This window comes from Lampris incognitus, chromosome 6, assembly GCF_029633865.1.
Source record: "Lampris incognitus isolate fLamInc1 chromosome 6, fLamInc1.hap2, whole genome shotgun sequence".
NCBI lineage: Eukaryota > Metazoa > Chordata > Actinopteri > Lampriformes > Lampridae > Lampris > Lampris incognitus.
Window position 1 is genome coordinate 3892458 of NC_079216.1, and position 16721 is coordinate 3909178.

General features: G+C 50.0%; 1 protein-coding gene across 1 annotated transcript in view; it reads right to left on the reverse strand.

The window, feature by feature from the left end:
* Positions 1-16721, reverse strand: part of myo9ab (myosin IXAb) — a 196621-nt gene that overhangs the window by 140509 nt on the left and 39391 nt on the right. Inside the window, exon 2 of the mRNA XM_056281150.1 lies at positions 13525-14470. Within this exon, the coding sequence (XP_056137125.1) occupies positions 13525-14403 (879 nt within the window). The 5' untranslated portion in view covers positions 14404-14470. The remainder of the gene's footprint in view (positions 1-13524; positions 14471-16721) is intronic.

Below are 16721 nucleotides of genomic sequence, written 5' to 3' on the forward strand. Positions count from 1 at the left end.
GAACAGACCGATTGAGGGCAGCTTTGATGAAATGTACGATAGATAACACCAGATTACAGTTGAAGGCAGTAGAAATAGTGAGAAGGTATCGATGGAAAAACGGTTCAACAGATTCACCTCATCCCAAATGTATTATTTACTCCTTCCACCTGCAGGAGTGTATTTGTGGATTAAACTATATGTATGAAAACACTTTCAATTCAATACAGGCCATCAACACACACTTACATCCACACTAGGGTTGTATATAGGGTTGTATATGGGTTACATACGCTATCTTATAGCGACAGTCAGTTTAAGTCCATGTACTGTGTTGATGTGATACTGTAGTTACGGAGAACACCATAGTGAAGGATAACAGAGCTCATGCTGGACGTCTACTGAACGCAGCAGCTGGGATGAAGGAAAGCAGGACAGCATAGAAGTGTTGTGTGAGGTCAACTGGCTGTTGAAATGAACTTGACCCTCGTCCAGGTCAAACGTATGAGCATCAACTGTCTGAGTATGCCGTACACTGCCGTCTGCCAGGAAAACAAACTGTTCCCTATTTACTGAGAGCGGCGAGAAAAGAGGGAATGAGAGCAGGAGACGGAGATAATCTGGCAAACAGATGTTTGGGAGCACATCAGCCATCACTGCCTGCCTGGAGAACGTATGGATTACAGGGATGGATGGATGGATGGATGCACTACGAGGAACAACTGAGGTAAACGAAGCCACCAGGCAGAAGCAGGCCATGTCGGCTCACCAGCACCAGTCACTGCGAGGTGAAGGAGGCAGCTGTTTGTTTCTAAGGCACATGCAATGAAAGCAAGACTCGATCTGGTGTTTGACAGACACTTGGATTTCAACTGAATCTAGAAACTCAAAACTGGTTGACGAAATAAAGGGACGGCAAAATGCTGGAGGAGACAATGGAAGAAGGAAGGCAACACTGAGCTAACTGATGGGAGAAAATCATTTCTAAAAACAACAGGAGGAAGTGAGAGCCTTCCTCAATATGTTCATTCATTCATCATCAGCCACTTCTACATGTCCAGATTGGACATGTAGTCCCTCCAGCGAGTTCTGGGTCTACCCGGGGTCTCCTCCCCAGTTTGCTATGACCGGAAAATCTCCAAAGGAAGGTGCCCAGGAGGCATCCTAATCAGATGGCCGAAATCAGATGTCCTGTTAAGATTTCACAATTCATATGACATCATCATCATCATCATCACCATGAATAACAGAAAACAGAGACGTGGTCCAGTCTGGTGTGGAACATTACCAGTTAGACCAGTATAGAAACCATTTCTGATAGCACAAAGCTCTTCATTGTGATTTAAACAGCATACACTCAGTCTCTTCCAGCTGTTAGCAAAGTCGAGGCTAACGCTCTCTGACAGCACCCCCCCACCCATACACACACTAACACACACTAAGATAAAAGCACATACACACTTAGATACGCAAACAAAACAAACACTCAGAAACCAACACACGTACACACAAATACATGTACACACACAGACACACAAGCACACACATGCAGATTCTACACACCCATTTTCACAATGATCTTCAACAGATCACTGGAGCTGTGTGAAGTCCCCTCCTGCTTCAAGAGCTCCACTACCATCCTGGTCCCCATGAAACCGCGTATCACAGCATTAAATGACTACAGGCCCATTGCCCTAATGTCTGTGGTCATGAAATCCTTCAAGAGATTGGCCTTGGCCCACCTGAGCAAACAGGTCAGTGGATGATGGCGTCAACATGGGATTGCACTACATCTTCCAACACCTTGACTACCCAGAGACAAATGTGTAACGACCATGAATGAGTAGACTTGCTAGCTGGTTGGCTAACGGGTCAGACCCTTTAGTCGACTGGTTAACATAGTCGCCCGTGGTGCGGTAGATCCGGGTTCGCATCCTGGCTGTGGCAGTTCCCGGTTGCCCCCCTGAATTCGCTACACTGGTGTCAGAAGTGGGATGGTGAGGCCATCGGAAGTGCGTGCGCCCAGAGGCGTGAGGGGGCTGGTCTGCTGAAGCATGGGGACATGCTTCCCGAAGGAGGGGGGGTAGTGTAACGACCATAAATGAGTAGACTCGCTAGCTGGTTGGCTAACGGGTCGGACCCTTTATTTGACTGGTTAGCGAAGTCGCCTGTGGTGCGGGCAATCCAGGTTCACGTCTTGGCTGCGGCAGAATCCTGGCTACCCCCTGAATTCGCTGTTTACGCAAGGGTCCTGTTTGTGGACTTCAGCTCAGCGTTCAGCACCAACATCCCAGATATCCTCCACTCCAAACTCACCCGGCTCACTGTACCAGCTCCCATCTGCCAGTGGATTAAAAAATTGCAGACAGACAGTGGCACCTGGTGAGGCTGGGGAAAATCTCATCCAGCTCCCGGACAATCAGCACTGGCGCCCCCCAGGGATGTGTGCTCTCCCCTCTACACAAATGACTGTACCTCAGGTGACCTGTCTGTTAAACTCCTGAAGTTTGCGGACGACACAACCATCACTGGCCTTATCTGGGATGGTGACGAATCTGCTTAAAGATGAGAGTTTGAATAGCTGACCCTCTGGTGCGGCCATAACAACCTGGGGCTGAACACACTCAAAACAGTGGAGCTGACAGTGGACTTCAGGAGGAGCCCCTAACACTGCTCCCCCTCACCATACTCAACAGCACGGTGTCTGCGGTGAAAACCTACAGATTTCTGGGTTCCACAATCTCCTAGGACCTAAGGTGGGCATCCAACATAGCCACAAACATCAGTAAGGCCCAGCAGAAGATGTACTTTCTCCACCAGTTCAGGAAGTTCAACCTGCCTCAGGAACTGCTGATTCAGTTCTACACTGCAATAATCCAGTCTGTCCTCTGCACATCCATCACTGTCTGGTTTGGTTGGGCCACCAAACAAGACAGGGACAGACTACAAGGGACAGTTAGGTCTCCAGAGAAGATCATTGGTGCCAACCTGCCCTCCATTCAGGACTTATGCACCTCCAGAGTCAGGAAACAGGCAGGCACCATCACTGCAGATACGTCACAACCTGTTCCAACTCCTCCCCTCTGGTAGGCACTACAGAGCACTGTACCTCAAAACAACAAGATATAAAAACAGTTTCTTTCCACGGGCTGCCGTTCAAACGAAGGTTTAACACTGTCAATAAATCCAACCATTTTATATATACTGTACGGCACATGTTGTAGATATTGTACTGTACATTGTACGTATACTGGTATGCTCTGTCATGTACATCTACCTCAGGCATGTAGGTAAGTAACCTGCTGACATCTATTTCAGAATCTCTGATATATCCTCTGCACTGTCTCTAATCTGACCCCATAAACACATACCATTAAACTACAGGGTCACAAAGAACACCTACCAGGGCATGGTGGCTCTGATTCTGGACCTCCTTATGATCCATTCATTAAAATGAAAACCAGTTTTTCCACAGCTGTTTACTGTAAGATAGTGTGATGGTAAATGTAGTCTGGCTTTGGACCAACAGAAGGTCTTGAGTGTTTCAAGAAAACCGATCTGATTGACATGCACTGCACTTTATCGCCTCTTATCTTTCCTGTTTAAATCAGTCTTTGTGTATTTATCTGAAGATTGTTGTGTTGTAGGGTTGTTATTCTATGTTAAGTACACAGAGAGCCACGAAACCAGAGTCAAATTTCATGTGTGTGCAAAACTACGTGGCCAATAAAATCTGATTCTGATTAGATATTCCATAGGCTGTGGTTCTGAGGCGGCATCCGGAGTCTGTTTTCCAGTCAGCGACGTGGCCTGCCCAGTGTGAGTTCAGCTCACGTTACTGGTCATCTGGGAAACACGTCTGGATGTTTTCTCATAGACGGGGATGATGTGGGGGATGATGTGGGGATGATGTGGGGATGGTGTGGGGATGATGTGGGGATGATGTGGGGATGGTGTGGGGATGATGTGGGGGACATTTTGGGTGTCTGGTAGATTCTTCCACTGACATGATGCAACGCTGAAGGCCGCTGGTTCTTCTATTATGTGCTTTTATGAGAATTGCATTGTCAAACAGTTAAAGGTCTCTGTGTTGGCCTTGTGGCTGCGAAGGAGACTCAGATGGAGTTTCTTCCCCCAGGCCGTAAGGACACCAAACACAAAATAACTTACATTTGTAACTTACACTATGTATAGAAATAAGAACCTGTCACTACTGCCACTTCGCCTCAGACACCACACTTTATCACACCACACTTTTGTTAGCTAACTGGCTAATGAAGGTTAACGAAGCATTTTGTGATGCTCGACGAAATTACTCTTATAGTCGTACAGTCTTCTAACAGAAACATGAAGAGGCGTTAACAACAACACCTGTACTGTGTTATACGCTGTGTCGAAAAGCAAAATGAGTGATCACAGACAGAACTGAAGGTGACAAAAACTTGGCTTTTAATCTTTCTCCTACTGGGTTGAAGCAGAGGTACACCAGCCATGACCGCAACTCAAACCATCAATCAAATAAAGGGCGGGCATTTACCTACAATGTAAACATTGTAGTCTTAACATCTCTGATGGTAATAGCTCTTTTCAACATAGTTGATGGAGTCTAACACAGTGGTTTTCAAACTTTTTTTCAGGGCACCCATATTTTCCCATTGATTATCAACATGACCCATATAACAATAACAATAAATCTAATTTTGCTAGCTAGCATAAATGTCGAACATTGCAATGTGGGATCTGGCTGCGTCAGGATAGGAAAAATATCATACGTGATGACGTTTCACATACCTAACATTAGGATAGATCGGGCACTGTGTTGAATTCTCTGTGCAACAGCAATACGTCATTTTTTAACATCCTGAATGTGACCCACGAATGGCCGGGATATCTAGAAAGCTTGATTGATTGCACATACAGGGCGTACTGATGTGAGATCTGATTTACAAAAAAAAAAAAATCTGTCTACTAAATCAAATTTGCTGACCCATTTTTAATATTCTGCGACCCATCCAAGGGTCGCGACCCACGGTTTGAAAACCACTGGTCTAACAGCCTACTCTACATCTGTACGAGTGACATTATGAATGTAAATTAATCCCTCCTGTATGTAAAATTCAGCAGTTAAGCTTAAAACAACAGACAAATCCTTCCATCCCACTTTCCTCTATCAGTAACTCTTCCTTTTCCAGTGCCCTAAATACTAACTGTTTACCCGGTAAATATATGGTAATTACTAAGTATTTACCTGGTAAATATGGTATATTGTTGTCTAATTACCGCTGTTAATTAGTAGGTAAATACAGAGAGCTGAAATACCAAGAAAACCCTCCACTATTACCCGTCAACCCAACTAAGTACCATGTGGCTGTGACTGGTTTAGGATGGTAATAACTCAGATATAGTTGTGTACTTCCTTGGAAAGTAGGCAACCAATTATCAGAAACACCTCCTCTATCAGCCATCAATTCAAGTTATGGTTGTAGTTATCCAAGGTTTATGTTGAAACGCATGCTCAATAATCCAAGAAAGAAAACCCCAGAAAGTTGAATTAGTTCACCTGGACACAACGTTTATCGACAGAAACGTTTCATCATCATCTAAGTGACCTCTTCAGTCTGAACTGACTGCAGGTTTCGCCACCCTTATAAACAACAGTGACTGCAGGTTTCCCCAGCCTTATAAACAACACAGTGACTGCAGGTTTCTCCACCCTTATAAACAACACAGTGACTGCAGGTTTCCCCACCCTTATAAACAACACAGTGACTGCAGGTTTCCCCACCCTTATAAACAACACAGTGACTGCAGGTTTCTCCACCCTTATAAACAACACAGTGACTGCAGGTTTCCCCACCCTTATAAACAACACAGTGACTGCAGGTGTCCCCACCCTTATAAACAACACAGTGCTGTACTGGTACCAGCATAAACCTTGTATAACTACAATTGTAACTTGAGTTGATGGGTAATAGTGGAGTTTTTTCTGAGTATTTCAGCGGTAGTTTCTCTGTATTTACCTGCTAATTTACAGTAGCAATTAGCCAATAATATACTATATTTACCATAACAGATGGGTTCAAGGTGTAGGTGGGATTACATCAAGGCGAGATCACATTTGTAAGGAACATGCATTATTGGGATGAGCAGCAGAGCTGAGTACGTGGGTTGCGCCCATGAAAAATTTGCCAAATCTTCTCTGCCAATACCAAACATCTTATTTTGCTGTTGCTATCGACACTTGTTTTGAGCTTCTGGTACCCCAGGTGCTGACAATCAGCTGCCGGATATAAGATTTATTGCCAAGAAGCATTGTTACAGCAAAGAAATAATCTACCAAACACACATTTCCTTACTTTTTGTGCTAAGTTTATTTATCGCATAAATACTTATTAGAGCATCGTAAAAGGAAGGGTTACCCCCCCTATCAAACCTTCGACACAGTCACATACTACAAACATATCTATACATACATAGACACATGTTGTATCTAGAATGCAGAATGGTTTTGTTTTTTTTGGACATTTTCCCCTCAACGGGTCGTGCCAATGGACGCCAGTCAAGCAGTGTTCCTTCCTGACCAGCAGCTGCTATTGGTAATGAAACGCGCACGTGGGCACCGTGCTCGGCTGCGTGAGCGCAGAAACACGTACCGCCTTGTTGGAAACTCCACTTCATGTTAGACGGCGCTCCCAGAGGAGGAGCAGGTGGGTGGAGGGAAACCATGCAAAACACTTGGAATGACGTTATCACGATGGTATGCACAAATGCTATGAAGAAGGACGGAGCAGGATCGAAGAGATAAAGTAGAAAGCTGAATTTATATGCTGGACTAAATAAAGAACAGTTATGTGTATCTGTCTGTACCATATCTGCTGGTGTGCAGTACGAGACAAGACTACATTCAATACCATCAAGACCAGGTCCCGTTTATTTATTGTTGTTGGGGAATACATGGTTCTTATTCTGATAATTATCCTTTTTCATCCAGCACAGGGTGTACGGCACCATGGGCGTAATTTATGGTAGGGACAGTGGGGACATGACCCTACCACTTTTCTGATTACCTAAAATTGCCACCACCACTAATTTGATATTAAATTATACATGCGTTTAAATAAAATATAATTTCCATCGGTTCTTCAAAGGGTTAACTCCCTCATGTTCCAACTGGATGAGAAAATGGTGTCTGTTCGCTTTGTTCCCGCCACCTTTACATGCAGCGATGTGATTGCTGGAGTCCATTTTGGATGAATCAGAAACAGTGCAGCGAGGGATGTCCGGGTAGCGCAGCGGTCTATTCCGTTGCCTACCAACACAGGGATCACCGGTTCGAATCCCCATGTGTCCTCTGGCTTGGTCGGGCGTCCCTACAGACACAATTGGCTGTGTCCGGGGGTGGGAAGCCGGATGTGGGTATGTGTCCTAGGTGCCCCTGATCGGTCGGGGCACCTGTTCAGCGGTGAGAGGGAACTGAGGGGAATAGTGTGATCCTATGTCCCCCTGGTGAAACTCCTCACTGTCAGGTGAAAAGAAGCGGCTGGCGACTCCACATGTTTCAGAGGAGACATGTGGTAGTCTGCAGCCCTCCCCGGATCGGCAGAGGGGGTGGAGCAGCAACCGAGATGACTCAGAAGAATAGGGACGGGACAAGACAATCCTGGCTGTCGTGTCGCAGATGCTTGGCCTTCTGTGATCATAACGTTATGATACTGGAATCAAATGAAACACGTTGATTGTTCAGTGACATGAAAGACACAGCCATCCTGGGCTGGCTAACTCACTACAGACCAGGAATTGTAGTAGTCTTGCTAAGGTTAGCACTGTACAAACAAAAATAGTTCGACATATTTAGCTATGGAGTCATCCCTATGTTCTCTCAGCCCTGTGGGTTCGCCGTCGACTAGTTCAGCTATCGGTTAGGTTAGGCTAAAGTAAGCATTGGTTTAAGGTTAGGTTAGCTAGAGGTTGCGGTTAAGTGAGGTTAAGGTAGGTTAGGTTAAGTTCAGGTAAGTTCAATGAAATAAGGTTGCGGGAATACAGAAACACTCCCGTAGCTAGTATACTCAGTCAACATTAACACATAATGTAGTTAGCTATCAAGCTAAATGTTGTGACAGGGTGAGCTATAGGGTGAGTTTGTGCTATTACTTTTGACTTGGCTAACTTTAACTGTTCTTGTTCTTCTCGTGTTGGAATTATACTTGTTGGCCAAACAAGAGGAGTATTAGTAATTCTTCCAGGATTGCTAGTTTGCTATTCGTTATTCCCCAGTTGCAAATCCCATCCGTGTGGCTACAGGGTACAAATACAAATACAAGGTATTTATATTTGTATTGTATTGTATTCGTATTGTATTCACTAAAGGGGGCAGCCGGGAGGAAGCCGCAGCCGGGAATCGAACCCGGGTAGCCCAGACAACAGGCGACCGCGCTAACCAGTCAACTAAAGGCTCCGACCCGTTAGCCAAGGGCTAGTGAGTCTAGTCATCCGTGCACGTTACACTACCCCCTCCTTCAGGAAGCACATCCCCGCGCTTCAGCATACCAGCTCCCCTACGCCTCTGGGCACACGCGCTTCTGAAGGCCTCACGGTCTCCTCATCGCACTTCTGACACTAATATAGCAAATCCAGGGGGCAGCCGGGAACCGCCGCAGCCAGGACGCGAACCCGGGTCTCCCGCACCACAGGTGAATGCGCTAAGCAGTCGACTAAAAGGTCCGACCTTGCTATAAAAACACAGTACCGTATTTGGATGACGTGTATTTGGGTCATACACCTGAACTTGAGGGTGCCTGTAGTATCATGGGAGGGGAAAGAGGACAGAGACATGGGGCCATGGTAAGGTAGACAAAGAAATCTGTGTGGATTTAAAGCTGCTGTACAGAGCTAAACTTCATTCATTGTGCTGTTACCTCTCCATCTGCATGAGCTAAAATGGTCGTGACACAAAATGTAAAGCTAAGAGATGTGCATGTTTGTGTCAACGCCAGTTATATTATGAAATTCACTGTATAAAAGTTAAAATACTTTGACTGTGCTGATAATTTAACCCAGCCACTGAGGATGCACAAGCCAGTGCATTCTTAGTGCCGGTCCAAAGCCCAGATAAATGGGGAGGGTTGCGTCAGGGAGGGCAGCCGGTGTAAAACCTTTGCCAAATCAAATATGCGGATCATAAATCAGATTTCCATACCGGGTCGGTCGGGGTCCGGGTTACCAATGACCACCACCGATACTGTTGGCCTGCAGGGTGCTGGTGGAAACTATGCTACTGTTGGGCGAAGGAGAAGGAGAGGGGGAAGGCATGCCCAGGGACAGCGGAGGAGGAGAAAGGAGAAGGAAATGGGGAAGGCATGTCCTGAGGCAGCGGGAGAGAGGGGAAGGCATGCCCAGAGGCAGCGAAGGAGGAGAAAGGAGAAGGAGAGGGGGAAGGCAAGCCCAGGGACAGCGGAGGAGGAGAAAGGAGAAGGAAATGGGGAAGGCATGTCCTGAGGCAGCGGGAGAGGGGGAAGGCATGCCCAGGGGCAGCGGAGGAGGAGAGAGGAGAAGGAAAGGGGGAAGGCATGTCCTGAGGCAGCGGGAGAGGGGGAAGGCATGCCCAGAGGCAGCGAAGGAGGAGAAAGGAGAAGGAAAGGGGGAAGGCATGCCCAGAGGCAGCGGAGGAGGAGAAAGGAGAAGGAAATGGGGAAGGCATGTCCTGAGGCAGCGGGAGAGGGGGAAGGCATGCCCAGGGGCAGCAGAGGAGGAGAAAGGAGAAGGAAAGGGGGAAGGCATGTCCTGAGGCAGTGGGAGAGGGGGAAGGCATGCCCAGGGGCAGCGGAGGAGGAGAAAGGAGAAGGAAAGGGGGAAGGCATGTCCAGGGACAGCGGAGGAGGAGAAAGGAGAAGGAAATGGGGAAGGCATGCCCAGGGGCAGCGGGAGAGAGGGGAAGGCATGCCCAGAGGCAGCGAAGGAGGAGAAAGGAGAAGGAAATGGGGAAGGCATGTCCAGGGACAGCGGAGGAGGAGAAAGGAGAAGGAAATGGGGAAGGCATGTCCTGAGGCAGCGGGAGAGAGGGGAAGGCATGCCCAGGGGCAGCGGGAGAGGGGGAAGGCATGCCCAGAGGCAGCGGAGGAGGAGAAAGGAGAAGGAAAGGGGGAAGGCATGTCCTGAGGCAGCGGGAGAGGGGGAAGGCATGCCCAGGGGCAGCGGAGGAGGAGAAAGGAGAAGGAAAGGGGGAAGGCATGTCCTGAGGCAGCGGGAGAGGGGGAAGGCATGCCCAGGGGCAGCGGAGGAGGAGAAAGGAGAAGGAAATGGGGAAGGCATGTCCTGAGGCAGCGGGAGAGGGGGAAGGCATGCCCAGAGGCAGCGAAGGAGGAGAAAGGAGAAGGAAATGGGGAAGGCATGTCCTGAGGCAGCGGGAGAGGGGGAAGGCATGCCCAGGGGCAGCGGGAGAGGGGGAAGGCATGCCCAGAGGCAGCGAAGGAGGAGAAAGGAGAAGGAAATGGGGAAGGCATGTCCTGAGGCAGCGGGAGAGGGGGAAGGCATGCCCAGGGGCAGCGGGAGAGGGGGAAGGCATGCCCAGAGGCAGCGAAGGAGGAGAAAGGAGAAGGAAATGGGGAAGGCATGTCCTGAGGCAGCGGGAGAGGGGGAAGGCATGCCCAGGGGCAGCAGAGGAGGAGAAAGGAGAAGGAAATGGGGAAGGCATGTCCTGAGGCAGCGGGAGAGAGGGGAAGGCATGCCCAGAGGCAGCGAAGGAGGAGAAAGGAGAAGGAAATGGGGAAGGCATGTCCTGAGGCAGCGGGAGAGGGGGAAGGCATGCCCAGGGGCAGCAGAGGAGGAGAAAGGAGAAGGAAAGGGGGAAGGCATGTCCAGAGGCAGCGGGAGAGGGGGAAGGCATGCCCAGGGGCAGCGGAGGAGGAGAAAGGAGAAGGAAAGGGGGAAGGCATGTCCAGAGGCAGCGGGAGAGGAGGAAAGGTAGGAGTGTGGAGGTGAGAGATGGAACTTGGAATGTTGGCACTATGACATGCAGGTGGCTGGTGTGACAGAGAAGATGCAGAGGACAGGAAGAGAAGGAAACGGGCGATCTGCTGTAGCGCCCCCTAACGGGAACAGCTGAATGTAGTAGTAGTAGTAGTACTACTGATCATTTCTCACCTTTTATTGTGTTCAAGAAAGTAATATACAGTCATAGTATATTGAGTAGAATTGCAGAAAATGCAATGAGAAATTCCTAAATGTTCTGGGGGAGGACCCCCAGACCGCCCAACAAATTTATGTCCCCACAATTTTCCAAATCAAGCTTTTTGCCTCGTACAGCACACAGACACACAAACACACAAGCCGCAGTACCGTATACTGGTCTTCCCCTGTCTCTACTGGTACCATGACTGTCGGTCAGTTGTCACAGAACTCCAGCAGTACAGACGCAATTTAGAGACTTCACATTCAACTGGAAGTAAGAAAACCGGGTTCTGAGCTGACAGCGGCAATGCTTCTTAGTCGTACGAAGACGTCTCGTATGGATGAAGCCCTGCGAGCTCTCGTGTTGGGAAGCAGAGCTCCACATGAGGCACAGCTGGATGACAGCTGCTCTCTGACACATGCCTCCATAGAGCCGGAGACAGGAAGCCGTGGATCATCGAACAAAATTAACGCCAGTAAGAGACAAACGAAAGAAGAAGAGAAGGCTTTCCCATAGCAGCCAACAGAGACTGTGACATAAATCAGAATGAAGCGTGATGGGGGGCGGGGGGGGGGGGCGTCCGGGTAGCGCAGCGGTCTATTCCGCGGCCTTCCAACACGGAGATTGCCGGATCGAATCCCCATGTTACCTCCGGCTTGGTCGGGTGTCTCTTCAGACACAATTGGCCATGTCTACAGGTGGGAAGCTTGATGTGGGTGTGTGTCCTGGTCGCCGCACTAGCGCCTCCTCTGGTTAGTTGGTGCGCCTGTTCAGGAGGGAGGGAGGGGGAACTGGGGGGAATAGCGTGATCCTCCCACGCGCTACGTCCCCCTGGCGAAAGGCCTCACTGTCAGGTGAAAAGAAGCGGCCGGTGACTCCACATGTATAGGAGGAGGCATGTGGTAGTCTGCAGCCCTCCCCGGATCAGCAGAGGGGGTGGAGCAGCAGCCGGGACAGCTTGGAAGAGTGGGGTAATTGGCTGAATACAATTGGGGAGTAAAGAAGGGGGGGGAATCCCCCCAAAAAAAGAAGAAGTGTGATGGGGACTGTGGGTGTGCTTGACTAAACCTTGGTTGTCTAAACACAGAATCCACAATGAAACTCCGTAATACATAATCCCTCATTGATTCATAATCTAAAGCGGATTAAGCAACATTCCATTCCATTTTTCTTTCCATCAAGGCTATAAATCCAGAGCAAAACCGCCTTTCTGGGTCAAACGTTGTGTAGAAAATTCATATGTAGAAAAAGCAGAGCTAAATATAGGTTTCCCGCCCAGCCAGGCATTCCAGCAGCAGATGAATATTTCTATATAATCTGTTTCATGCTCCTCTGACATTCCAGCGCTCCCGCCTCCTCGCCGTCTGACTGGCTTTTGTCTCTTCCTCGCTCCAAACAAGGCTTCCAGCTCACAACGCACTGCTCCCACTCACAGCCGCAGCCACCCAGCAACGCAGCATTCATTAACACAACACTTCTGCTACAAGATATCACACGCGATACACTCCTTCTTCTTCTGTGTTTTCTGGTAATTCAGATACAGGGACCCATTACCAAACATTTGACATTAATTCGGATATGAAAGCTGGCACATCTTCCTGCGCTGACAGACCAGACATGCTGTTTCCTGTCAGACTGCACAGCATTTTCACTCCTTGTCCCACACAGAGGCAACATCCCACATGCTGGGGCCAAATAGAGCAGCCATTTCTCCACTAAAACATGAAATAATGACACCCCCCCCCTCTCAATTACCCCACTCTTCCGAGCCGCCCCGGTCTCTGCTCCACCCCCTCTGCTGATCCGGGGAGGGCTGCAGACTACCACATGCCTCCTCCCATACATGTGGAGTCACCAGCCGCTTCTTTTCACCTGACAGTGAGGAGTTTCACCAGGGGGACGTAGCACGTGGGAGGATCACGCTATTCCCCCCAGTTCTCCCCCTCCCCCCAAACAGGCGCCCCGACCGACCAGAGGAGGCGCTAGTGCAGCGACCAAGACACATACCCACATTCGGCTTGCCACCCGCAGACACGGCCAATTGTGTCCGTAGGGACGCCCGACCAAGCCGGAGGTAACACAGGGATTCGAACCGCCGATCCCCGTGTTGGTAGGCAACGGAATAGACTCCACATTTTGATACAAAATAAAGCCCCCATTTCTCCACCAAAACATTAAAGAATTACTTGTGATGACGTCATACGGCAGTTTGGCTGGTGGTAAGTAACACGTTCCCTGGTCGAAACCACAGCCATTCATTCCCTAATCCGTCTTTCAAGCGTCTGTCCCGCATCCGGGCCATTCGCATCTGGTCAACTGGTCTAGCGAAATCAATAAGAGAGGCAGTACATGCATTTATCACCCAATCAGCTCCTTACCTCCAGAACAGGCCCCGCCCCCAGGATGATCTGCTCCACCCCGCTGGCGAATCCCTTCTGGCTGAGCGCGGTCAGGTGATGTATGAGGAAGTTGGTGCTCTGCGTTTTCCCCGAGCCGCTCTCTCCGGAGATCACGATGCACTGGTTCCTGCGGCGCTGCAGCATGGCGTGGTACGCCACGTCCGCCACGGCGTAGATATGAGGCTCCAGCTTACCCAGGGTGTGGTTGTCGTACATTTTGACATATTTGGGGTTGTAGATCGGCAGGAACTGGAAAGGGTTGATCACGATAAGAATGCTCCCTACGTACGTGTAGATTCTCTCCTGGCGGAAGCGCGCACGGAGGCTTTCCAGCAAAGCGCGCTCCGTCAGCTCCGGGAGGGCGCAGAGGTCGGCCGGGTGCTCGCCCCCCGTCGGCTGCGGCAGGAAACCCCGCTCCACCAGGCGGCGGCGCTCCTCAGTGACCCGCAGCCACATCTGCAGGCTGCCGCCGTAGTGGATGGAGCCGTCGAAGTTCTTCTCCCGCAGCAAGAAGCGGTAGTCCTCCCCGCTGCCCAGGCCGCCGCGGTTCTCCAGCGCGTTGCGCGGCCACAGCATCATGCGCTGCACGGGGCAGTCGCCGGGGTTCAGGATCCATTCCTCCCCGCCGAACTCCTTCACCTCCGCCAGCACGTAGCATTTGGTTCGCTCCAGGTGGAGGCGCTCGATGAGGCGCTCGATGGCTTCCGCTGCAGTGGTGCTCTTGCGGGCGGTGAGGGGGCAGTAGATGGTGCCCTCCGCCAGCGGCCCCGGGTACACGCGCACCGTCAACTCCTGGTCCTCCAGGCGCCGGCGCATGCTGCCACTACCGGAGCCGCAGACGCCATCTTGTAGGCTCATGGTGAGACTACAGGTCCCATCAGCCCCTTCCTCTCTGGGCCGGCGGGAAGGAATCGGGACATGCCAACTAGAGAGAGAGAGAGAGAAAAAGGAGAATGAGAAAGGGATGCAGGAGAAGAGGGGAAAGATGTAGAGACACGAGAGACGGACAGAAAGAGAGCGGTCAAACACAAAGCATGTACTCAAAGAGAACACGGATCGGTTTGAGCCCAAGGCTCAGAGTCACACACCGCTCAGTAGATTTCATCTGATTTCATTTGTCTCATGACAGACTGGCTGACTCAATAAGCCCTCTGTTACAGACAGCAAGAAGCACTATCGCAGCAGCTAACACGGGGGAGAGAGGGAGAGAGAGGGAGAGAGAGAGAGAGAAGCATCACTAGCCGAGTTAAAAACAATGAGGTACAGGGGCAGCTTCAAGGAGACAATGATGGCTGGCCCCAGTTTATCAGTTTGTGTGTGTGTCTGTGTGTGTCTGTGTGTGTGCGCGCTCATGATAATTTGTGTGCAGTCCCCGTGTGCCAAGATTAACAGCTGCCGCCCTCCACACAGACGAGGCTGTAATGAGAACACAATGGCATAATTCACCACTTCCCTTCAGATAGTTCAGTGGGTCAGGGGATCCTCTCCATGTGATGGCAGGCCCGGTCGCAGCTTGTCTCGGGGTTGAATTGGAGTTTTATGAACTCGCGGAGGATCTGGACACTTTTTTGGTTACTTGGGGGATTGGTCACATTTTGTGCTGTACCCAGGAGGATTCTCTTAATTATTCATGACTGATCATTTAATTGAACCCATGTAAAAAAGTGCAAACACAGGGCGTCTGCGTAGCGTAGTTGACACAAAGCTGTTTATCATCAGCAAAGCAGTGGACATGGACACCATAGTGCGGGAAGATGTTGCCAAGAGGGAGGAGGTAAATCATAAACAGGAGTGGCCCCAACACTGAACCGTGTGGAACTCCATGAGGAACTACCAAACTTTCTGACCGGTCATTCTGAATTTGTACAAAATGTGTCCTGTCTGTGGCGTCCGGGCGGTGTGGCGGTCTATCCCGTTGCCTACCAACACAGGGATCACCAGTTCGAATCCCCGTGTTACCTCTGGATTGGTCGGGGGTCCCTACAGACACAACTGGCTATGTCTGCGGGTGGGAAGCTGGATGTGGTTATGTGTCCTGGTCGCTGCACTAGCGCCTCCTCTGGTCAGTTGGGGCGCCTGTTCGGGGGAGGGGCAACTGGGGGAAATAGTGTGATCCTCCCACGCGCTACGCCCCCCTGGTGAAACTCCTCACTGTCAGGTGAAAAGAAGCGGCTGGTGACTCCACATGTATGGGAGGAGACATGTGGTAGTCTGCAGCCCTCCCCGGATCAGCAGAGGGGGTGGAGCACGACTGGGGTGGCTCAGAAGAGTGGGGTAATTGGCCAAGTACAATTCACGAATCAGGAGTCAGGAACACTTTGTCACTTCACTTCATTCATGATTCACTGGTCCACTTATTTTATATCAATTTTCAGTTTTATAAAATGACAGGAGGTAGGATCCCGAGAGTCAGAAGGTCAAAGGTTGTTTTCTAGCAAACAACATGATAATGAGTTTAGGGTTTGCTGCCTTGCCCAAAGGCAGTTTGACAAGCCATTAGGACAGTCGCGGGGTTTTAACCTTTGACCTTTCCACGTTTGGAGAGAAACCAAGAACACCAATCTGAACTGAGCACAAACACAAACGTGTTTTGTGGGTTTTCGTAGTCCTGGTTTTGGGGATAACAGACACCAGAACAACCAAATTCACATACAAACGGCCTCGGATCCTGTCTGATGGAAAACATCCATACAAGTCCACTTAGACCGGCTGCTCCAGGCCCAAGTCCGGCCCACATGCTGACACATGTGTCGTCTAAATCCCCGCAGTGCAAACAGAGATGATGGTGCTCTTGAAGGGAAGGGAAAGGAAAGGAGGTGAAGTGAAGTCGTTCATGTCGGGATTAAAAAGCTGCGTTTTAACGGCTTACCGGCAGGCACAGAACAACACCAACATGTGTTGACCAAGAGGCCTTCATCACGAACACACACACACGTCTTCACCCTCATTTTCCATGACGTGGTGCATAGTAGTCAGTACTGAGGCATGACTCATGTCCACTGCTACAGCTCTCATCACTACACCCCATACTGCACTGCTCACTTCTGACCAGCAGGGGCGCCGAAACCACACGACGCCCCAATGAGGCCTGAGACGTCCACACGACAGCAGAGCCCCCCCCCCCACCACCACCACCACCACCACTCCTTATCTTCCAGTTATGATGCTCTCTCTCT